Source organism: Corythoichthys intestinalis, chromosome 9 (genome assembly GCF_030265065.1).
Source record: "Corythoichthys intestinalis isolate RoL2023-P3 chromosome 9, ASM3026506v1, whole genome shotgun sequence".
Lineage (NCBI taxonomy): Eukaryota > Metazoa > Chordata > Actinopteri > Syngnathiformes > Syngnathidae > Corythoichthys > Corythoichthys intestinalis.
Genome location: NC_080403.1, coordinates 44966002 through 44989716, shown reverse-complemented (window position 1 = coordinate 44989716; position 23715 = coordinate 44966002). Strand labels below are relative to the sequence as shown.

Genomic DNA, 23715 nt, shown 5'->3' with positions numbered 1-23715 from the left:
TGTTCTGCAATTCCTTCCTACGCGCCGAGACAACCAACACATGCGCACATCGGTTAAAAGCGGCGAGTACTTACTATTTGTGGTCTTTTATTACCTTTTCATTGCCTCAAAATACTTTTTGCATGTTTCTCCCTCTCTTTTAAGCATAGTCTTTTCTTTTGGTAGCTTTAAAGCAGATTGTTGATCTGTTGACCACGTAGCGTCTTTAAACCAGCCTTTTTTGATATTACTCTGCTGAAGTATTTTCTTGAGGGATATTTAGTATGTTGTCTGTATGCATCTAAACAAAATATGAAAGCGCAGGGTAGTACTTTGGGTGTCAAATTCATCTGTTGTAGACGTTTTGCCGGTGTAGCACATTTTGGCAGAACACCGGTTTTGTTCCACTCGTCTCGGTTCATCCTGTCTTTCCTTTTCATTTTGCTTTTGCTGCTCGTTTTGTTGAAATATCGACAGTGCTGTCATGCTCATTAATGTTCCTCTCGAGCTCAAATTGAAAGGGCTGAACAGATGTCAATCTGGAAGCATAACCTAGTGTCACTGCCGTGCGACGTCAACAACAATGGCGACCTACTAGTTAAATTTTACAGATTCTGTGAAAACATCATGAGGGGTTTTAATACCAAATTATTTCAACTCATAATAATATCCATCTTTTAAGAACTACAAGTCTTTCTATCCGTGGTTCCCTTTAAAATGAACTGCTTTATATCTTTCGCAGGAAAATTTTTCAGTCCTTCAGCTCAAAAGTTTACCGAATTTTTTTTTTTTTTTTTTTTTTTTTTTTTTTTGCATCATATGACAAGCGGTTGCACATAACTATCTTATTTTTATCATGGATTGTTTTGGCATTTCTTGGGTGAAAAAAATGTTTTAACTAGGGCTGTCAAAATTATCGCGTTAACGGGCAGTAATTAATCATGTTAAAATATTTGACGCTGTTAACGCACATGCCCCGCTCAGATTTAAATGACAGTACAGTGAAATGCCCACATGTTGTGTTTTAATATAAAATTTCTATAACTTGTACGAACATTTATCTTTTAAGAACTACAAGTCTTTCTATCCATGGATCGCTTTAACAGAATGTTAACAAATCAACAAGATGGCATTATAATAAACATACAGTCCCTATGTACCGTATGTTGAATGTATATATCCATCTTGTGTCTTATCTTTCCATTCCAACAATAATTTACAGAAAAATATGGCATATTTTAGAGATGCTTTGAATTGCGATTAATTTTTAAGCTGTAATTAACTCGATTAAAAATTAATCGTTTGACAGCCCTAGTTTTAACTGAAGTATGTCATGCCGGCTTTCACATCATTTGTTCATTGCTTGTTCTAATATAGCCAATATCGTTTGTGTTTTATCAGACCTGCTACCGTCACCGCAAACCTCAACTGCAGCCTCCGACGGGTGACGCGCAAACCAGTGTGAATGTAATAAAAGTGATTTTTGTGAAACTATTAAAGCCTCTCTAGTCGATATTTTAGGACACATTAAAAGAATACTGCAAACAGATGACCACCTACACATTCTTTTACTTCATACAAGTCATGACTCATCTGTGAACGCAGCTCAAATGACCACATACAAATCCACGTGTTACTCTTGAGCCTACATACTGTGTACATGAACACAGGGTAGCTTCTAATATCAAAACAAAGTTTACAACATGTGGAGTGTATATGCTGTTCGTGTTCATCTTAAGTTATACCATATAGAAGGTGCGCACATTCCCCTATGTATTCTATACATCCAAATTAAACCGCATACAATTTTTTTTTCCACACCCTGTCGCTAGCCTCCAATTTGGATGCATCTAGTTCCCGTAAACAGTCAATGAATAAAAGCCACCAGCCTCGTCCCTGCCAGTGGGGGTTAAATGAGGTTTGTCGAAGGTTCAAACGCTGTCCCTTTTAATGTTCCAGAAGACAGTTAAATAATCACCGACAGATGCACAGCCACTTTGTTTTCAAATTGAGCTATGGCAAAGTTGAACCTCATGAGGAATGTGTTTTTGCACTTCCCAGAAGTGACACTTCTCAATAAATCGCGCAATTTAAGCTGTAAATGTGTACACAAGTACACATGTATAATGTGACCGTGACGTAACAGTAAATCTGATTGGCATAGGTCCGCGAGTCAATTCAGCATTTGGTTTAAGAGTTCAATAGATAAAAATTTCAAGTGTCGTTCAGCATGTTAAGTCCAATATTTTGGATTATCAATAACAAAATAAGTATATATAATGCACTTGAGGAAGGCTGTGTATTTAACTCACAATCATTGAGAAGTTTGCAGTTTAGGTGAAGAATGTAATGGAGCTCAAGTTCGACCCTGATTGAGGCGATTGCGAGACAAAACCACATCGGACTTGAATAGTCCAAATTTGGAAAGAAACTACGCATCGTGTGACAAATGTTTAAAAACAATAGTTTAGCTGTAAGATGTACTCATTCTAATACTATTTAAAAAATGAGCTGTGCAACTGTCCAGTCAAAGTAAAATACAGTGGTACCTCGACCTACGATTTAACTGGACAGTCACTTTAACCTAGAATGATCTAAAATGTTCATGTGTTGAGGAGTTAATCGTGTCACATCTCTGTTGGCAGCCTTTTTGGCATTTGGCTACACACCCTGAAGCTAAAGTAGAGGTTAATTTAGAATTCACTTCTGCTATTTGACCACAGGTGTACACCAAGTTTGCATAGACCCTTAAAATCTAACCATCGCCGTCATCATCCAAAACCGTGCAGCAGCATACCCAACTTCACCCTTTCTACAGACTTTCAATGCAGTAAAAGCCTGAAGATACATTCGTTAAAAACCTAAAATATATATAAACAGCAGAGTAAAATGGGCTTTCTTGTACATTTGTTTTCTTTTCAGAATTACAACTCAAACTTTATTCCATGAAGTAAAAAGAGTGAAATGGGGTATGTTTCACAGACTTAAGTCCATTCCGTGTGTAAACGTACAGTATTTGTCCGTTGGTCCGTGACACTACCCCCTTCCACCCCATTTTAAAAACAAAATACAAACTTAAAAAGACGTTGCAAAGAAGCGTACAGTCCTTGCAGAGCAGTCAACAAGTCTAGTTGTCAAGTCCAATTCGTTGGCTCACGTAACACTCTTTAGCTGGCGATTTTCTCTATTTCATCCAGGTCGTGAGTGTCTAGTTTCTCTATTTTCTTGTCTGGAAAAGGATGAAAAATAAAGTTAGTGGACAATCACACTGCATTCAGTGTGTACATTTTTCTTTAGTTTGAAAAGTAGCTCAAAATGTAGTAAGTATTGTGCACGAAGCTGACCGAAGACCATCATAAAGGCTGATTTATACCTGACCCATCTGTGTGGTCCGCATGGCTTCAAGCTAGTGATTAAGCCTGTAACGATTCGCATATCGAAAATAAAATCGCGAAACCCGAAAGTCACGATTCTGTCTCGTGGTACCAGACGATAGATTGCTCCCAGGTGAATCCTGACTAGGGTTGGGCATCGTTTGAAATTGAACGATTTCGGTTCCATGTTTTGATTCCGGTTCCCAACGGGTCCAAAAAAAGGCAGGGTAAAAAAAATCTATAGTTTAAAAATTTATATTAATGTCTTAACTTCTCAATTTTTTAAACGTTTCATGAATTTAAAATGTATTATTATTATTATTATTATTATTATTAGAGATGTCCCGATCGATCGGGTCCGATCACGTCATTTTCAAAGTATCAGATACGGCAAAAAAATATCGGCCATGCCTTTTTTTAATATATATATATATATTTTTTTTTTTTTTAATTTTTTTTTTTTATTAAATCGTTTTCTAATTGTATTTAACATTACAGACATAATATGCTCCACTCATCAAGAGTCTTTAGTTTTGGCTTAATTTGGGTTATCAAACTTATCCCAATAATGGTGGTAATTAATTTTTTTTTAAAAATGTACCATGTTAAAATATTTAACGCAATTAATGCATGCGCTGCACAACCCACTCACGCACTGTCACGCTCAATCTGTAATGGCGCCGTTTTAGAGAGCTAAAAGGCAGCATAAAATGAATAGAGAGAATTTTGGAAGCCTTTGGAGCCTTTTTTTAATTGGCTAAAGCCTTACAGTCCCTCTCCCTACGATTAGAAATACCGTGGGAAGCAAGGTAGTAATTGATCTTTTTCTTAACACCCTAGTTATTTCCCAACGCAGAGAAGATATATCAATTGGTAGCACTACGCACAGTCATGGTTGCACTTCCCATCATGCATTTGGGCATGGCTACAGTATCATTTACTGAAAGCTCAACAAATACACTAGATGGCAATATTTAGTCACAATATACAGTCACATTTGTCCTTTAAGAATTACAAGTCTTTCTATCCGTGATTCCCTCTCACAGAATGTTAATAGAGGTGTGCAAAATTTCCGATTCTTAGATTATTCGCGATTCGGCCGTGGAAGATTCGAGAACGATTCACAAACATCCAAATTCCGATTGTTGAAATATGCCAAGTAAAGCGGAAGTACAACACACTCAGCGCGCCGCGCGGTCTTGAAGACAATGACGAACGGAGCGAGAGTATCTAAACATCATGCTTCTCATTACCCGGCCCCTCGGGTAATCCCAATGCTCAACTCGCGGCACGAGATAAAAAAACACAACAACATACCTGACTGCTGCCGAAAAGCTGCTACAAAGTACATCCACATAATGTTACGGTAGATATCATTTATATAGGACTAGAGGCATTATAGATTCGGTAGCGTTAGAAGCACAGCTACAAAAAGCTAGATGCGGGCGTAGTAAACGGCCGCCATCTTAAAGCAGTACACTTCCCTGCAAGGCTGTTGTAGCGAACCTTCCATGCAAACCTAATTAACTTTTTATCTACAATACTCCCAAATCGGTAAAATATTGACTTGAATCTATCTTTAAAATAGTTTTAAAACTTTCACATGTCGAAAGTAGACAAAAAGGAAATTATGGAATAACGGGAGCAATTTTAGCAACTTTAACGGTTGATTCACAACATTAAATTAATTGAATGTAGTTTAAAGCTGCTGATACAGAGTGGGGACTGGAGTTTTTTATTTACTGTTATTTTTGTATATTTGTTTATTGCTATATGTTAACTTGATACTGAAATAGTAGTTTGGTTTAAACAGTATTTTTGAACAATTTTGGAACTAATGTAAAAAAACATTTAAAAAAAAAAAATAAAATAAAAGGAGAGGGGGTGCATCAATAATCGTTTTATAATCGAATCGGAGCCTCTGAATCGTAATCGTAATCGAATCATTAGGTGCCCAAAGATTCCCATCTCTAGTTAATAATGTAAATGCCATCTTGAGGATTTATTGTCATAATAAACAAATACAGTACTTATGTACTGTATGTTGAATGTATATATTCGTCCGAGTTTTATTCATTTTTTTCTTAATGCATTGCCAAAATGTATATGATCGGGAAAAATTATCGGGAATGATTGGAATTAAATCGGGAGCAAAAAAAAAAGCAATCGGATCGGGAAATATCGGGATCGGCAGATACTCAAAACTAAAACGATCGGGATCAGATCGGGAGCAAAAAAACATGATCGGAACAACCCTAATTATTATTATTTATATGAATTTAAAATGATTAATTATTGTTTATTGTTAATACAATTAATATGAAATTTATAAAATTATATTAACTTCTCACACGGTTATTTTTAACCTGTATATAAATATTAGTCTTTGAACTCGAATGTGATGAAGTTTCTTTCCACAGGAGTAAGCTTTCACAAAGATGTTTATTTTTTAAAAGCCCACGGAGAAAACATTTACTTATATTCTTTTGTCATACATGTACCTTAGCTGGGAGCTACAACGAAGCATTAGTATAAATTCTTCTATTGATTATAATTTGATGTAGATGAGGCAAAATAATTAGCTTTCCTCATTTGTAAAACACATTCTGTTGTGTTTACAGACACATGCAGTATTTGTTCTGACAATACCAGTTAGGCCAGTGAGTGGCGCTGTAGGAGTATGTACGTATGATTAGGAGAAGAAGAGATGAGAGCTTCTGGCTAGAATGCTTTGTGATGTGATGCTATGTTTTCACTGCTACGAGTTCATTAAAAAAGTAATCGAATGCTTCATATAGCTGCTTCTTTCTAAATAAGCAACATGAGATTCCAAAACAAAAATCATTTTAATACTGTTGATTTTAAAGTGTCCACTGCTTTAAGATGGCAGCTGTTTACTACCGCTAGCGAATCTGTCATTTTGCATCTATTTCTCTTTATATGTTCTAACGCTGCCAAGTCTGTCATTTTGCATCTAGTTCTATATACATGACATCGACTATAGCCCGACGTAATAATAAGACTTATTCATGTACTATTTTCCATCTATCCATCATCTACTGCTTAATCCGGGGTCGGATCGCGGGAACAGCATAAGACAGACGTACTGTATTGTTTTACTTAACTGGTTCTAACGGCACAGTGTGTCAACTATGTAGCACTCGGCAAGCTTTGCACTTGGCACTTAGGCTACATTCCATGAAGCCGGTCGTGCAGCCACCTTTGCATGGCATAGTTGTGGTGCAAATGTTGTACTGAGCTGACTGGTCATTTTTTGGGTAAAGTTTAGCCAAACTTTTGAGCACCGCAGCACCGTGTCCATGGTTGTAATGAAATTGCAATGCACAAACACGCGCTTCTTGTGGCTTCGTGGTTTTCGGCAGCATTTTTTTCTGCTCGGCGGTCAGGGCATCAAAACAAGGAAACGAAATTTAAAAATTCAAATGGTTTCGTGAGAACCGGAGTGTTAGAACCAAGTCCCATCGATGCTGAAAGCTCGATGTCCAACCCTAATCCTGACTTCCTCTACTGAAGAAAGCATTCTCCACATTATTAGAGGTGGAAATATTGGGGTACCTAACAATTCAATTACGATTCAGAGGCTACAATTCGATTATAAATCGATTATTGATGCAACCCCAGCTATTAGCTGCTTTTAGTGTTTCGTACATTAGTTGCAAAGTTTGTACAAAAATTCTCTCAGGCTTAAATAAACTACAATTTAACTATCAAGTTAACAGTTCAAAACAGTAAATTAAATACTCAGGTCCCCATTCTGTAACAACAGCTTTAAGTTAATGTTGTGATTCAACCGTTAAAGTTGTTAAAATTGCTCCCGTTGTTCCATAATTTCCCTTCTGTCTACTTTCGACATGTGAAAGTTTTAAAACTTTCATCATTTAAAGATAGATTCAAGTCAAGATTTTGCCGATTTAAGAGTATTTTAGATAAAAAGTTAATTAGGTTAGCTACAACAGCCTTTCAAAGAAGTCTACTCCTTTAAGATGGCGGCTGTTTGCTAACGCCGCCGAGTCTGTCATTTCACATCTAGTTCTAAACACATGTGATATCTACAGTAGCATTATGTGGATGTAGTTTGTAGTAACGTGGGCGTTGTTTGAAGCCGCAGTCAGGTATATATATTTTTTTTAATCTAGTGGCTTAAATTGCCAGCCCGTTCCTCATTGCGTCCCGAAGACCGCGCTGACTGTGTTTTAGTTCCACTTAATTTGGCATATAATAGGCGGAATTTGGATGTTTGTGAATCGTCCTCGAATCTTCCACGACCGAATCAGAAATAATCTAAGAATCGAAAATTTCGCACGCCTCTAATAATTATATTATTTTGGGGGTAGGAGGAGAACAGATTTATTTATCGTATTAGTGTTACATTTTCAGGCAAGTTGGTCAATAAAATGCTGGTATTAATGTAAATACAAATGTTTTCATATTTTGAAAATTAGTGTATTGCATCGTGGGTCACGCATCTCGATACCAATCGTATTGTTAGTTTTTGTATCATTACTGCCCTACTAGTGATGGGTGAAATGAACAGAGCGTGGGTTGAGTAATAGTTCAGCCGCAAAGCGTAAACCAGTGTTTTTCAACCGATGTGCTGTGGCCAGAGGTGGGTAGTAAGGCGTTACATGTACTCAGTTACTTTTTACTTGAGTAACTTTTTGAAAAAGAAAATACTTCTAAAAGTAGTTTTACTAAGCTATACTTTATACTTTTACTTGAGTATATGTGAAGAAAAAAAGGCTACTCTTGCTTCGCTACATAGGGCTACACAAGAGTCGTTACATTTTTCCTCTTTATTCTTCATAAGATTATTTTTTTTGCCAGCGATGCAAGAGTAGCTCTACCGATTTCACAAATGAGACGTCGCAACAATAAACACATGACTCCATTATACCAATCAGACGCAAGCTTGACGTTGTATCTTCATACCAGCCTGTTCAATCATGTGGTGTCTTTAAAGGACCGTAAAAAAATGAAATATTTGATATTGAGCGCTGCCCTCAACATGACTCAAAAGCGCGGATTTTAACCTCTCTCCCATTTTTTGTTTGGCACCGTCTAGCCACGGTAAACCAGAGATATGATTCTTTTAATTTTAAAATAGTAATTATGAAGGAACTAGGAACTATTTTCTCCACCAGAGGGCACTCATGCTGTTTGGACGAATAATGCTTCACTTATGTTTTTTTTTTTTTTCTCGTTTTTTTTTTTTTTTTTTTTTTTTTTTTTTTTTTGTATTTCTTTGGCTTAATGTGGTTATGTAATGGGTTATTATACGGTATCATTATAACAGTTCATATAGATAACTGTTCTCAGGAAAAAGAAAAAAAAACAAAAAACTAAGCAGTTACTCACAATGTTACTCATTACTCGTATTCTTTTCACCAAATACTTGTTTTACTAGTACTTGAGTACATTTTTTTGGATGTCTACTTTTACTTGAGTAATATTATTTTGAAGTAAAGCTGCTCTTAGTTGAGTAAAATCTTTGACTACTCTACCCACCTCTGGAGGAGAGAATTCATCAACTCCAGTGGGAAAACATGAGGGATGCACTACTAATTGCAGAGGTTCGCAAGTACAAAAATTTGTATGATTCGACCGATAAAAAACACCTGAAATGAGATTGCCATCAAACAACAAAGAAGTTGTTCCTTCTTTATGAAAACCACGAGCTTTCCCATGTGGCACTTTTTGCTGCCCCCTAGTCTGGGAGAATATCAGTTTCACCAGAACGTGTGCCAGATGAACTCCGTCTCGTTCAACCCATCAGGTATAAACCAGCCCAAGTCTTCTTCACTCTTTATCATTAAATCATGAGAACTTTATCAATACGTGATATGGACAAATGGAGTGCTTACTAAAATGTTCCTGGATCCTGTTGAGGATGTTCATGCTCATCCTGCTGTCCACCATGTTGATGGCCAGTCCCCTTTTACCGAATCGACCCGTGCGACCGATCCTGTGCAGGTACGTCTCGTTGTCCGGGTTACCATCTTGGTCTACTGGCAGGTCAAAATTGATCACCACCGATACCTGCTCCACATCAATGCCTGGTATTGGAAAAGCAGAGCCAGAGCAAAATATTTGAGAAATGTGACGCGATAAATGAAAGTGTTCAGTCATTTCCACTATTGTACAAGGTGTTCACATTAAACTTTCATGCACGAATTACAATGTTTTTGTTTTTTTTTTTGACCCTATCAGGTGACTCATTTAATTCAATGGCTGTCACTGTCAGTATTAGACGTCCAATCCATTTTGTTATTTAGTAATCCATTTAATTTTTGAATGTATTTGTAATTGGAAAACAAAATAATTAAAAATGCAATACTAATATTTCAAATATAATAGCCGATACATTTTTTAAATCACCAAAAATAGTCTGTTAAAAGTCAAAAGTGCAAACTTTTGAAGTGCAGTCCGCTGCAGTGACCACTATCCCTAAAAGGGTTCAAAGTTCAAAACAACATTACAAAAGCCATTGATGAGATGTATAATCATATTTGGGTTTTTTTTTAGCTCATCGGCAGCAATTAATTGCCATCATTGGCACTGGAACAATCATTCACTGTCGTGCCATAATGTCATTTTACTATAAATGTTGATAAAAAGGTACCAAAATATGTCACATTGTATTCCTCACCCCTGGCACAAACATTTGTGGTTACAAGGACCTTCTCCTTCCCATCTCTAAAGCGTTCAATAACAGCAGCCCTCTGCTCCACTTGCATTTCCCCACTAAGCAGCGCCACCTGGTGGTTCTCTTTGGAAAGCTCCCCTGCCAGCCAGCCTGCAGTCTTTCTTGTCTGGATCGCACAAAGGAAAGCAGAGTCATCAGTTCTTATATCAACAAGACACTCAAGGAGTATGCTCCTTGCTTGATGTGGAGAAACAAGCCCACTTTTAGACAAGTTCTCCAAACTAATATTTCCAAGGAAAATAACTTATGTTCTATGAATATAAAAGTATTTAGGGGCTTTCTCACATGGCAGAAAATCATAGCCTGGGCAATCGTGATGGCTCCATAGATGTTACACAAGGCTTCGAACTTTTCCTCCTTGCTGTTACACAGTACGTAGTATTGTTTGATGGTATCCAGGGTCTCTTCCTCTCGTTTTAATTTGATGATGTTTGGGTCGGGCACGATGCGCCTGGCAAAATCCCAAACAGTCTCCTCAAAAGTGGCCGAGAAGAGCAACATCTGACAATTTTTGGGCAGCATCCTGTGTGGGAGGGAACAAATGAAGCTTGTAGTATCCATTCCAAAAGTACAGTGTGACCTCAAAATCCTATAAGATACTACAGTGAATCAGGGTATAAAAAATGATCAAGTACCTTCATAAATCTTGATTAACTCATTCACTACCATAAGCTGTGTTTCCATTGCAGTTTTGTCAAGCTCACTTTGCCCTAAAGCAGTACTTCTTAACACATGTTAACTGAACCCTTTGGAAGTAGGTAATGAAGCATTTTTTTCCAAATTCAAAAATGATATCTATGCTAGCAAACTAAAAATTTAGCAAGTTCCCTTTCAAAATTCTTCTCATATTGACAGCATGTTTTACAAACGGGTCAAAATTTAAGACCATGCTGCCCATTGGTCTGTTGTATTCCCTCATACCAAATGTAAGTCAACCTTCCACTGAGCAAACCAGTTCCTCCTCCCATCAGATCGAGGACCAGCGATTAAAAGAAACTGATTAAGCCTGTAAATTGGGAGCAAACCAGTCCAAACCCTGGTCTAAAAGCCATTTTGCCTAGATTTAATCAGCATACGAAAATAGGGCTCTGCGTTTCTTTACCTTCACCTTACACTTACTCACCAAACCCCTGGGGTTTGATCGAACCCAGGTTAAGAACCACTGCCCTAGAGGCTTTGTTCAGCTAAGTAGCGCTGCGTCATACTTTTCACTTGCATCGGAGAATGTGCCATCGTTAGTCATACCTTGACAAGTGTAAAGACGATGAGAGATTATGTGACTGGGAACGGCACATAATGTGACATAAAAATTCAGGGAAAGGGTTTTTTTTGGGTCTTGCATTATATTTTGATATCGAACGGTCTGCAAAACTTGAAACGAACGCATAAAAACTTTTTGGTGAGTTTTGAAATTCAGGCGTTTCCATGACTAGGTTTGCATTGTGGAATTTGGGTTTTGTGAATTACTTGGTCTAAGGGAAACACAGCTATTGACAGCGATAGAGCAATTTATTCAAGCAATTAACTCATTTGCTCCCAAAAACATAAATACGTTCTATTTTTAATTGTTTCAGTGTCCCAAAGACGCATTTATACGTCTTTTACGTTTTTTTTTTCCACAAGAGACATCTCAAGGCTCTGATGCAATTTAGCTCCAAAGCACAATGCTGAAAATCCATTTTAAAGGAATAAAACTGAACACTGTAGGGCAGTAGCGCATTTGGTAAGACCCACAACCCGATTCAACGGAACGAACGGCCGGGCCGCACTGCCGGCAGACGACCGAGCAGAACAACTGGGAGGACGCCCGGGATGCCAGGCGCTGGACGACCGAGCAGAACGACCGGGACCACCAGTGCAGCGGACGATGCCATCGAGTCCGTGCTGAAAACGCCCACGGCCAAACCAGGTCCACCCCAGGAACACAAGTTCCCCAGGCAAACTCCGCCACGAGGCAGAGGACACCAGAAAAGAAAGACTCAAAAAAATCCATCTTGATGAGAAGCGACGATGAAGGAAAAGTTTACCCCCGCTGTCGCGGCCACAACAGCGTCATCTCTCAGTTCAATAGTTTAGTTATGGGTCAATAAATTGTTGCTTTGCTATTAAAAGCTCTATTTGACTTGTTGTTTATGTTATGTTGTAGAAGGAAAACATTCAGATGTTTGGCATGTCACAATGCAAAAAACAGCTGTATTAAAGTCAATGTTTGAAATGTATGCTTTTACAAAATGCTCAATTTCTGTTTTTCCATCAGAAATTGGAAAATTGCTCAAACTAAGCTATTTTCTAATGCTGATTTCGAAAGAACGGAAAAAGATATGAACTAACTTTTTTTCCTGCTGAAAGAAGAGAGTCTAATCTTTCTTTTGATGGGTTCCATGTTTATATAGCAATAGAACAGAATTTTCTGTGGGCCTTGCAAAATCAGTCAAAATCCAGAAAAACGGCCGGGAGCGAAGGTGGTTGCATCGGTGAAAATGGCTGGGAGTGAAAGAGTTAAGCAAATGTAAGAATTCACATTGAGTAACCTTATGATGCGAGTTGGTCTGGGAAACAAATAAGTGGTGGTGCTTCAATAAATGTGTTCATCACGGCATTTGAGAACAACAGTAAGCTATAAAAATAACCCCTTTTCACCTTTGGATGCGAATACTCTGGTCTTTGTGACCCTGTGTTGCGATCATGACATCAGCCTCGTCCAGCACGAAGACCCGGATCTTCTCGGGATCGATGAATCTTAACTTCCCGCACCAGTCCAACATGGTGCCGGGCGTGCCGATGACTATTTGCTCTTGAAGTTTTACGCCTCTCTGCACTAGAATATATCAAAACACAACACACGCTGGATACCAGATGTGTCAACATGACACTAAATTCAGAATATGCAAAGCCTTACGTCTATTTCCCCGGATGGCGTAAACCAACTTCACTTCGGGATAGTTTTTGCCCATCTGTTCAATGACTTTGCCAGTTTGAAGCGCCAGTTCATAGGTGGGTGACAAACACAGGCACTAATGGGAGAAAACGGGAGAAGAATAATTTAGAAGGCTAATTCATAAATCGCAAATATGTGTTGAGACTAAACCCATTTAGTAGAAACAACCTGGGGATGCTTGTAGTCAGGATTGACATGGCTGAGCATGGCGAGGACAAAGGCAGCCGTTTTTCCTGTTCCTGATTGAGACTGGGCTATCAGATTCTGTGGACTACAGGAGGAGAAAAAAATCATTTAAATCAGATTGTTTAATAGAAATGCATGAAGCACTTCAGTAGTCAGAGATGGCATCATCAGTGTAAACTTAGTAAATAAAGGAAAGCAACACACCATTGTTGTTTTTAAGTGTTTTGGATGAAATACCTATTCGTTTTAGTCATATTTTGGTCATTTCAAAATGTGTTAGTTTTTTTCTAGTTTTAGTTGACGAATACTGAAAATTTTTTTGTCTGTAAAAATTCAATTTTTTTACTCCAAAAATAAATTTCAAAAAATAAAGGTTTGCAACACTTTCAAACGAATATTGACAGAAGAGCAGATATTGTAGAGTCCACAAGGAGGACACCGCTAACTTCAAGAGGGTTTTTGCAATAGGAAGTACGCAGCACTACTACTGTAAGCCGTAGCTGACGCCAACAAAATGAAAACAACATTACAGCTTAAGAGGATGCTCTCGTCGCAAAAGTTATTGCTAACGCTATGAGTTACATTCAGTGTTTGATTATAGCTCAGCACAGACCTTTAAAGGCTAAAGCAACATTGCATAAAAATAACTAATCGAGATAACTAATTTTACCATGTGTTTCAAAACAAGCAAGTCTGGAGTACAGCCTGACTTGAAAAACATAATTGTTTATCCGTCTTTGGTAGTGAATGAATTAACCACCAGTCACCGGGGAACATGTGCCGGCTACCGGTTTCAAGGTATACCGTGGTATGAAAACGTCAAGGTTTCAAAACCGCTCAAATTTTCCGTCATACCGTTCCTTAAAGTATTAGCCATTTTCTATGTCCCAAAAATGTTGAGATTAAATCCCTCTCTCAACCCTTCCCCTCCAGTTGTTGCTCAGTGAGTCAGCTGTGCTACACCATGGCTGGGAGAGGTGAAACACCTGAACATTTTCCTCCATCGAAGACAACAAAGTTTCTGGTATGAGAAACTTTTCTGGTATGGGATACTTCGGCTACAGAAAAGTTACAAACGGCCATGGCTTAGAAGAAGGCCAACCGACATGTAAAACATGTTTGCGGAGGGTGGCTGCAAGAGGAGGGAATACCTCCAATATGATTTTGCCATACACTTCATTACCTATTGACGTGACACTTCGTGACTTATGTCACGCCTTATCAGAAGGGGCCGAGCTTCATTTAGTATAGTCAGGCGAAGACGGCACACTCTCATGTTTAAGCTGGATTGAAGCTTGGATTTTGAAGAACTACGAAAGCTGATTTGTTCGAGGATTCAAGGTAAATATTGTATGTTTCGTACTATGCATGCATTTTGAAACGTGAAAAAATTCAATGGGAGAATGTGAACCATTGGCATCATTCTTCGACATATATACGTAAAATAGATGCGTAACTGCCTGGTTTTTTGCTCTTTTAACAAAGAATCGAGACAGTTTTACGTCCATATCTACAAAGAATTCAGTGATTGAAGCATTTATTCACAGGAATTTTGTACTTTGTTTAGAAACACATGGAAGCGGCAAATTTTCGTAACTGACTAGCGTCATAGGTGGCAATATTTACTCGAAATAAATGCTACCTGCACTTTTTTTTTTGTAGGCCGCCTGGCTAGAGGCCAGGCGGCCTCTAGCCTCATTCGCTAACAGAGTAGCATTGTACTTCAACATATATACGTAATTGAAGTGGCTGGGGAGAGGGAAGTCTGGGCTTCCCTGTTAAAGCTGCTGCCCCCCCGACCCGACCCCCGAACAAGCGGAAGATAATGGATGGATGGATAAACACTAACTTCGCGGTTTCTTTGCTTTTAACCAAGAATCAACTGTTTTACATCCATATCTATGAAGACTTTGGGGATTTAAGCATTTATTCACAAGAATTTTCGCCAGAAAAGCTCTGTTTACGTCAGGCAGCCGCTAGCCTCATTCGCTAACAGTATATAGTGTATAATGATAATATAGGGCTATTCTATAATAAGTTGTGATTGTATATACAATTTATTAATAATCTATTTACATATTTATAATTGATTCTGCATGTTTTCCTCAAGTATTAAGTATCTGATGTTAAATTGAGTGATTTATTAGCTGTTGAAAACCTGGAGAAAAAAAAAAAAGTTGCTATTTTGCTCAAAAACTTATACAATATGATAAATATTGCTATTGATCCTAAAAATATAGGTGATTATCTCTGCATTTGGTGATTTTTGTGCATCTAGTGTAAAATCTGAGACTTTCATAGCCATTTTAAGTTGTGTTATATTTATATAAAAAAATAATCGGGATTTTATTAGGGAACAACTTTGAATTTTTTTAATGCCGCTGCTGATGGAGACTTATATATGGCTAAGGTGTAAGGTATATATGGCCTGTTTTGGTTTTACGTCGGTAGCAGCTTTGGTTTTGAAAATATTTTAATTTCAAGTTTTTCGAAATAGGCCCCCTACGAAACGGCCCCGTTTCCTGTGTCATGTCAATAGGTTATTAAGTCTATGGATTTTGCATTTAAATGAACACCACTCATCCCTTTATACAAAACTAAATGTTAGTAAACGCTGTCATGAACGTTTCCCCGCTACGAGAGTTAACTCCGGCATATTTAGTGTGTCTAACGGTGGTTAAACATACTATAACGTATGCTTGTTAATAGATAACGTTTCTAATTAGCGTGCCAAGACGGCTAACTAGTTTCATTTCTAATATTAGCTTACATTTTTTTTTAAGTCTTCATTGTAAACATCTGTTCCAAATGTCCAATTTGCTAATATGTTGCTATAAAAATTATGTTCAAAGGGAAAAAAGTTGTTTTTTTTAACCTAGACATCTCAAAATGACACATTTTAGAGCTGTAATTGGAATACCGTGATATTTTTGCTTAAGGTTATCATACTATCGGAATCTCATACCGACCCATGCCTAGTCACCGGTGACTGTCAGGGTGGGGGCGCAGGACGTGACATAAGTAACATGACCCAAAAACAGCTACGATTCAGGCTGACTAATTACACGTACAATGAAATATGGCAGAAACTATGGCGGATTACCATCTCGTTCTCATCAAACGAAAACTCAAATTCATCTTGTTATGTTTTAGTCTACCAAGACACGTTATCGCCTCGCCATCTTCATGAAAAAAATTGTTCGTCAGCAAAATATCTTTGTCATTGTGAACAAAAACAACAATAAAAAAACAGACAGTCAATGGACAGCATACTCACGGTTCAGCGAGCATCATAGGTAAGGCGGTTTCCTGGATTTTGGAAGGCCGGTTAAAACCCATGCCATAGACACCCTGGAGGAGCTGCGGTTTGCTGAACATACAAAAGAAAACATTTTGATGAAAGAATAGAACAACAATAACAAAGGCAATGAGCAATAATAATAATAATGAGCAGCAAATCTGCATCACTGCTTAACAAGAGCAAGGCTGCAGCTAACGATTATTTAAGTAATCGATTTATCTTGAGTTTGAATTATCGAATAAGGAACATTGAATGCGTCGCAGAATTTTAAGAGCTGTATAACAAAGGGTTGCTAAGATTGCACATTCAAAAAACATTAAATGTGAAAACAAAATACTGTAAAATTCCCAAGTGTTTTTTCAAACTATGCAGAATTGCACTTTCATTTCACAAGAGAAATAAATCTATTTAAAAATAAATTTAAAAAACCTAAGCTTAGCCTCAAACGGTGCAAAAAAATAATAAATTAGGATCAAAGTACAACAAAATACTAATTGGCTAACTTGCACAGCAAAAGTTTGCTAGCTTAAATGCTATAAAATGCTAACTTTTTTTTTTTTTTTTTTTTTTTTTTACAGTGCTCTTAACTAATAGTCCAAAGCCATATTCCCACAAAACAAATGCTAAATATATCTTTAAACTAAATTACGAATGCGTAAACAATGATATTAGTGCAAATAAAAACTTACAACCATATGTTGGTCTCAACAGGGAGCAGCTGGATTCAGCCATGTTACACGAGTTATATCGTGCGGTGTATCCACCCAAATCAAACTAAACGCAAACACTTTCAGAATAAACCATTACAATCTCACTAATTAAACGAATCCTCGAAGCAGCAAAATTTGATTCGAAGCTTTTTTTCTAATCGAATTACTCTAGTTAATTTTTTAATCATTGCAGCACCAGTTAAGAGCAACTTTTTCTTTTGGGCCATGAGCAAATATTTTAATTCTGAGCCAATACCAAAAACAAAGTTCTTCCAAATACCTGCCAAGACAAATGAGTGATTAATAAATGAAACAACGATACTTACAGATGCAACTCCTCGAATGATTTGACAGAGTACAGCGGCGAGTTGGGATCCTTCTGCAGTACTTCTACTTGATTGGTGGTGTTCACAAGATTGCTTCTGATGAGTTTGTTTAACAAGGACTGTGCTGCCTTGTCGACTGTGCAAAAAAAAGAAAAAATATATATTAGAAATTGTGCTTTTATCGGGCTGAGTGAGTACCAAACATGGTTCAACGGATGCCCAGCCTGTTGAACAACATTCTGGAAAATTGGTCACCTAAAACCTTCTTAATATTTAAGCAATATTAAATGGTAATGGGTGAGAGAAATACTTTGTCTAAGTATATCCTTTTTTTGAAAATTCCGTACGTTGATATTAGGGCTGTCAAACGATTACAATCTTTAATCGAGTTAATCACAGCTTAAAAATTAATTAATCGTAATTAATCGCAATTCAAACCATCTCTAAAATATGCGATATTTTTCTGTAAATTATTGTTGGAATGGAAAGATAAGACAAAACGGACATGAACATTCAACATACTGTAAATAAGTACTGTATTTGTTTATTATAACATAAATCCACAAGATGGCATTAACATTATTAACATTCTTTCTGTTAAATGGATCCACGGATAGAAAAGACGTAGTTCTTAAAAGATAAATTTGAGTAAAGTTATAGTAATTTTATATTAATACCCCTCTTTTAAATTTGAGATTTAGCCAAGGCAAAGTCTGAGTACGTTTTATGTGTATTTTGCATAGCTATTTTGATTGGGAATGCCAGTTCTCTTTGCATTGAGCGCTTTTCTTTTTGTGAACATTATTTTTTTAAGAGATTATTTTTGTTGTGCTTTCACTAGTGTAGCGACTTAACTGTTACGCCCAAATGCATGATGGGAAGGTGGGCAACCGTGACTGTCAGTGGTGGCTGCAAATGGTAGGCTATACAGTATGTTCTGTATTGTGTTCAATTAAGCGTGTTAAGAAAAAAATCGTCTCCTGTGAGAGATAGGAATATTATTTTTGTTGTGCTTTCACTAAATGATACTGTAGCGTCTTATCTGTTCTGCCCAAATGCATGATGGGAAGTTAGGCAACCATGACTGTCAGTGGTGGCTGCAAATGGTATACAGTATGACCTGCGTTGTGTTCTATTAAGCATGTTAAAAAAAAGATAGTCTCCTGTCATTCTTCCACACAATACTTATATTTGTTGTGAAAGAGTTGCCAAAGCTTAAGCCAATAAAAGGCGTTGTCCAATGAACGCCTCTATCCACTCGCATTTCTCTGCCTTTTCACTCTCAGTAGTGCTAAAACGGCGACATTGTAAACTGTTTGAGGCAAAGCATGCACGGGTCATTCCGTGCATGCGTTAATTGCGTCAAATATTTTAACGTGATTAATTTAAAAAATCAATTACCGCCCGTTAACGCGATAAATTTGACAGCACTAGTTGATATCCCTAAATCTTTGTTTCCAACACTCCGACAACGCAGTAGTTCGGCATTTTGTGGCATAACATTGACACAGTAATGCCAATACTAAATGGCACTTTGTGTATTTGTGTCCTTTGGTTGACATCATCGCCACAAATTCCAGAGTGTGCTCGATTGCGCCAATGGATTTTTCTGTTGTCGCTGACGACCCGTGAGACTGATTTGAAAAAAATAAAATAAAATGCCAATATAAAAGTATTATTTCAAAACAAGTTTGGATTATGAAGATTTTGTTGTATATTTTTTTTATATCTGGGCCTTAAGTTTTGCTGAAACGTTTCCCATTTTAATGCTACACGTAGTCTGGCATTAGAAAAGGTATTCTCTGAAAGAGATGACTGGATGGGAGTATATTTTGTTGTAGAACTTGAATATACTTTTATTTCAGTGTTTCCTAAGGCCAGAAAGTTGCAATTTTAAAGGAATTTGGTAGGGATGTACTGAAAGCGAAATCCTTGGTAGAAACAGAAAACCGAAATTTGGAAACACTTGGCTGAAAAACCGAAAGGTCAAATAATATACATGTATACCATTTTTCCCCCCTTTTTTTTCCTTTAATTTCTTTATTTCATTATTTCCCAATTAATGCCCTGTGCCTTTTCTTCAAACGATCAGACGGAAATAAAATAGGGTCCCTTCTTACAAGTACGCAAAATTGTCCAAAATGTTCTACGACCCCCACTTGACATCCACTTACCGTTTTCCTCCTCCTCTTTAGCCTTATCTCCTGTCGAGTTTTCTGGCACTTCTTGTTTTTTTTCAGATTCTGCTGACGGGACAGATGTACCTGCATTAACAGAAAAAAAAGACATACTTTGTATAACTCATTGGCGGTTAGACATCCAATCTATTTTGAATGAGGACAATCGTTGCCAGCCCTGGATCCCAAAACTGGACGTGTATCACCGTCAATTGCAGCCAATGAAATAAATTTAATCTACAAACTTTGAACGATAACATACCATTTTCTGCGCGCGTCTCTTTTATCTGAAGGTTGCCAATCTGAAAGAAAAGAGTTTACATGTCATTTGGACCAACCAAAGCATCTTACTTCTATTGTTTGATAAGTGAGTGCAGGGTGATATTGATTAATGGTGTAATATATAGGAGTGGGAACCTCTTGGTACCTCACGATACGATACAAAGCTCCTGATAACGATGATCTGACGATACGGCGATACAACGACTATCGATACATTGATCAGGAAATCATTCTAGGATATTCTACAAGCAACTAAAACAGGAAAAACACAATATTCATCCTTCGGCTGTGTGTTTATCACTAGTAGACGTCCAATCCATTTGAACTGGGAGGGTGGCAGCGAATGAACATTCGTTTATTCGCTGCCATCCCTCCCACTTCAAATAGATTGAACGTCTATGGCCGTCAGTGGCAGCCAATGCCAGGCAATGAGGTCATTTTGGGCCATTTAAGGGTCAGTTACCTGTTCATTTTTAGTTACTTTCTGTTGATTTTGGGGTATTTTATGGGTCACTTCCTGTTTATTTTGAGTTACAGAACAGGAAGTGACCTGGGAATCACCCAAATAAATAGGCAGCGACTCAAACTCAACAGGAAATCCCCTGTAAATGCCCTAAAATGAACAGCAAGTGACCTGTAAATGCCCCGAAAATCGTACTGAGTGACTGTGAATGCTCTGGTTTTGAACGAACGTTCCCAGTCTAAATGGATTGGGCGTCGAGCAAAGTCAATGGCAGCCTTAGAGTTAACTGAGACACTATTATGGTGGAAGATTTTGGTAGCAACTTGATGTTTTTTGTTTTTTTTTAAACATTGACACCTTTTTAAAACGATATCTCGATTCTTGACAGAAGCATATCGATAACCTTTTGGGATACAAAGTATCACCATTTCGATATTTTGTCACAACCCTATTAATATATCATGTGGATGTATTGTGTCAGCATGTTAAAAGGTAAAGGCGAGCAGATAAATCTAACGTTGTGTCGACATTACACCACGGATATCGTGTAAGCTGAAGGAAATTAGGGGTGGGAAACTCTGGGTACCTCATAATATAATACGTCACGATATGGCGATACAACATTTATCGATATATGGGTCAGGAAATCATTCCATGATATTCTTCAATACAACTAATAAATACATCCTACTGCTGTGAATTGGAATGAGTTTTTTTTTTTTATTAGTTTGCACCGTTGGTCTACTGTATATAACCTGTTTTGACCATAGTATGTATAAAAGCCAAAAACACCTATGACCAAACCTGCTGTTTCTGTTGACTTATCAAATATAAGACCAGTCTCCTTTTTTGTCTGTTCATTCTAACAAGTTGAATTAAAATGATCAAGATTCAAAACTGCACGTTAAGCATGTTTGATTGTCAATAGGACATCAATATTACAAATTTTGACAAACAAATTTTGGATTTTTTTTTCTTTTTTGGCCCAAAATGCTGATTATAATTGATCAGTGAAGAAAGCAACAGATTGGACATGAATGTTATTGGACATGAAGGTTATGGTGTCCTGAATAAAGGAACCCAACCAGGCTATTGTCAACAATTCTGACTTATCTTCTACCTCTATAAAGGCAACATCAAAGGGATTAAAAAACGGACAAAATAGGACTTCAAAGGGTTAAACTTCCAAGCCAAATACTAAGCTTGAATTGTTGTTATTTATAACTTTATTAATATGTTTTCTTTGTTACTATTTAAGAATTCTTTTTTGTTGTTGTTTTTTTTAACTCAGTAACCAATTTGAAATGGTAAATGAGTCACTTTTACACATCCCATTGTTTACACTTTTGGAAATAAAAGTATATTAATAAAAAAAAAATAAAATGAACTTTGTTCCTGCTTTTTTTGTGCTGAAAACAACCCGAACTGAGCACTTCAACAAACTGTTCTGAACCAACATTATAGTTCAGTACAGTTACACATCCGATATAGAAAATACTTTTTGAATATAAGGAAATAACAAATCACATATATCAATATAGTTCAAATGTGCAACTTAAGGAGCTTTAATTTAAAAAAAATAAAATAAAAGTAGTCCTGTTACAATACAACTGAACACATTTACATGAACAGTTGAAAATCGTTAATTTTTAATATTTCAATAAAGTTACGTATGTCGCATTTGGCTGCCTTGAACTCGAAAAATTCATCACACACAACTCACCTTGTGAGGAAAATATCTTATATCGCTATTCAGGCTAAATTAAATGAACTTTTGCTCTGTATCGCCCAGCCATACATGTTGGGAAGGCACCAACCAAGCGGAGGCCAAACCTTGTACTTATTCAGCTCAGCTATTTTGGAAAGCTCTTTCATCATTCCGTTGCCAGCCAGCTAAAACTGCCTTAATCAATTACCGTTAAAGGTAGCGTCGGCTAAAGCTAGCACCAGCCCGAGGCTCAAAGCACATTTCACAACCATATTTGGCAAATGTTAGCTTAACATGCACTGCATTCCCAACTTTTATCCGTCATGAAATAATGTCAGGTTTAAACTTAAATATAAACGTTTGTGTTATCAGCGCTAGGCCTGACTGTGATCCGTTACGGCTAACACAACGTGAAGTAGCATATTTACCGATTCCGCCGCGGCCTCTTGCTCGTCCACTGCCTGGGCCCAGGAGTCCGACGACATCGTTTTATTTGTAATGTTCGTGTTAGTTTAAAACCTAAACTGTGAGAATGGCTCGGACTATTAATGACCGCTCAGTAAAATACAGCACTTTTCACCTAGTCACAACGGCTCTCTCCAACGGCGTGCTGTAATCTAAAAAGCCTTGTCCAATAGCTCAGTCGACCGAGTGAAATCCAAGTGTAGAGAAACAGTTCCTAGCTATTTAATGTTCCCACTTGCATATTGCTGTTACATATTGAGAACCACGAGTGCAAAAATTTAATAAATAAATACACAATTAAATAAAGTATTAAATGTGTCATTAAAAAACTTCTATTTCGATATTCATCTAAATACTCACCTTTTTAAACTGGTTTTTAATTTATAATTATTTTCTCTATTGTTTTATACTGCTCATGTTGTGTGAGCCTTTTCTTTGTTTTAACTGTAAAGCATCTTTGAGCATCGGTAAAAGCGCTCTATAAATAAAATGTATTTATTATCTATTTATTTAAATATTTATTACAACATTTATTAATTTATTTATTTATTTCAATATTTGTTTATTTGTTTCGATTTTTATTTCGATTTTTATTTATTTGCACTTTTTATTTAATTTTTTCAATTTATTTTTATTTATTTTGACATTTAATTATTTTTTTCACTTTTTATTTATGTATTTCAATTTTTATTTATTTTAACATTTATTTTTATTTATTTATTTCATTATTTATTTATTTCCACAGGGAACAAGAGTGGTGCAAAAATGAAATAGATAAATAAAAATTGAAATAAGTATATAAAAGTTGAAATAATAAAAATTGAAATAAATAAATAAAAAGTGAAAAATTAATATTATAATTATATAATATAAATTGAGGTTGGTAGTGCATCCCCTCTTGCCCTCCCTGAAGGCCGGTTGATGAGTGCGCGGGTGGCCCGGGGGACCACCCTGGATCCCAGAGGGGGGTACGATGGCTCCTTTGCTGGGCTGCGAGCGGAGGGATGGGCTGATTAGTTTTAGCAAATATGGAGAAAACCAGACGCTGGGGAAATTATAACCCTTTATTGTTTTGTGCAGAG

The 23715-nt window shown here is 37.0% G+C and overlaps 2 protein-coding genes across 4 annotated transcripts in view; one reads left to right on the top strand and one right to left on the bottom strand.

The window, feature by feature from the left end:
* Window positions 1–1609, top strand: part of pusl1 (pseudouridine synthase like 1) — a 59745-nt gene extending 58136 nt beyond the window's left edge. Inside the window, exon 7 of one of the 3 annotated variants that reach the window (XM_057845916.1) lies at window positions 1381–1609. In XM_057845916.1, the coding sequence (XP_057701899.1) occupies window positions 1381–1427 (47 nt within the window). In that variant the 3' untranslated portion in view covers window positions 1428–1609. The remainder of the gene's footprint in view (window positions 1–1380) is intronic. The other 2 variants (XM_057845915.1, XM_057845914.1) reach the window with 2 other exon arrangements.
* LOC130921701 (ATP-dependent RNA helicase DDX19A-like) lies at window positions 864–22830 on the bottom strand. The gene is made up of 12 exons (XM_057845913.1): window positions 22597–22830; window positions 19978–20017; window positions 19713–19802; window positions 17539–17674; window positions 16479–16571; window positions 13184–13286; window positions 12977–13091; window positions 12718–12895; window positions 10363–10600; window positions 10021–10183; window positions 9236–9427; window positions 864–3208 (listed from the first exon to the last, which is right to left on the bottom strand). Exons 1-12 carry the CDS (start codon window positions 22651–22653, stop codon window positions 3147–3149), a joined length of 1467 nt encoding a protein of 488 aa, XP_057701896.1. The 5' UTR covers window positions 22654–22830; the 3' UTR covers window positions 864–3146.
* Window positions 22831–23715: the final 885 nt, after the last annotated feature.

Coding starts and splice junctions, on each gene's coding strand:
- LOC130921701 (XM_057845913.1), bottom strand. CDS start 22,653: ATGTCGTCGGACTCCTGGGCCCAGGCAGTGGACGAGCAAGAGGCCGCG. Junction 20,018..22,596: donor AAGAGGCCGCGGCGGAATCG/GTAAATATGCTA, acceptor CTTTTCTTTCAG/ATTGGCAACCTTCAGATAAA. Junction 9,428..10,020: donor CACAAATGTTTGTGCCAGGG/GTGAGGAATACA, acceptor TTCCAATACCAG/GCATTGATGTGGAGCAGGTA.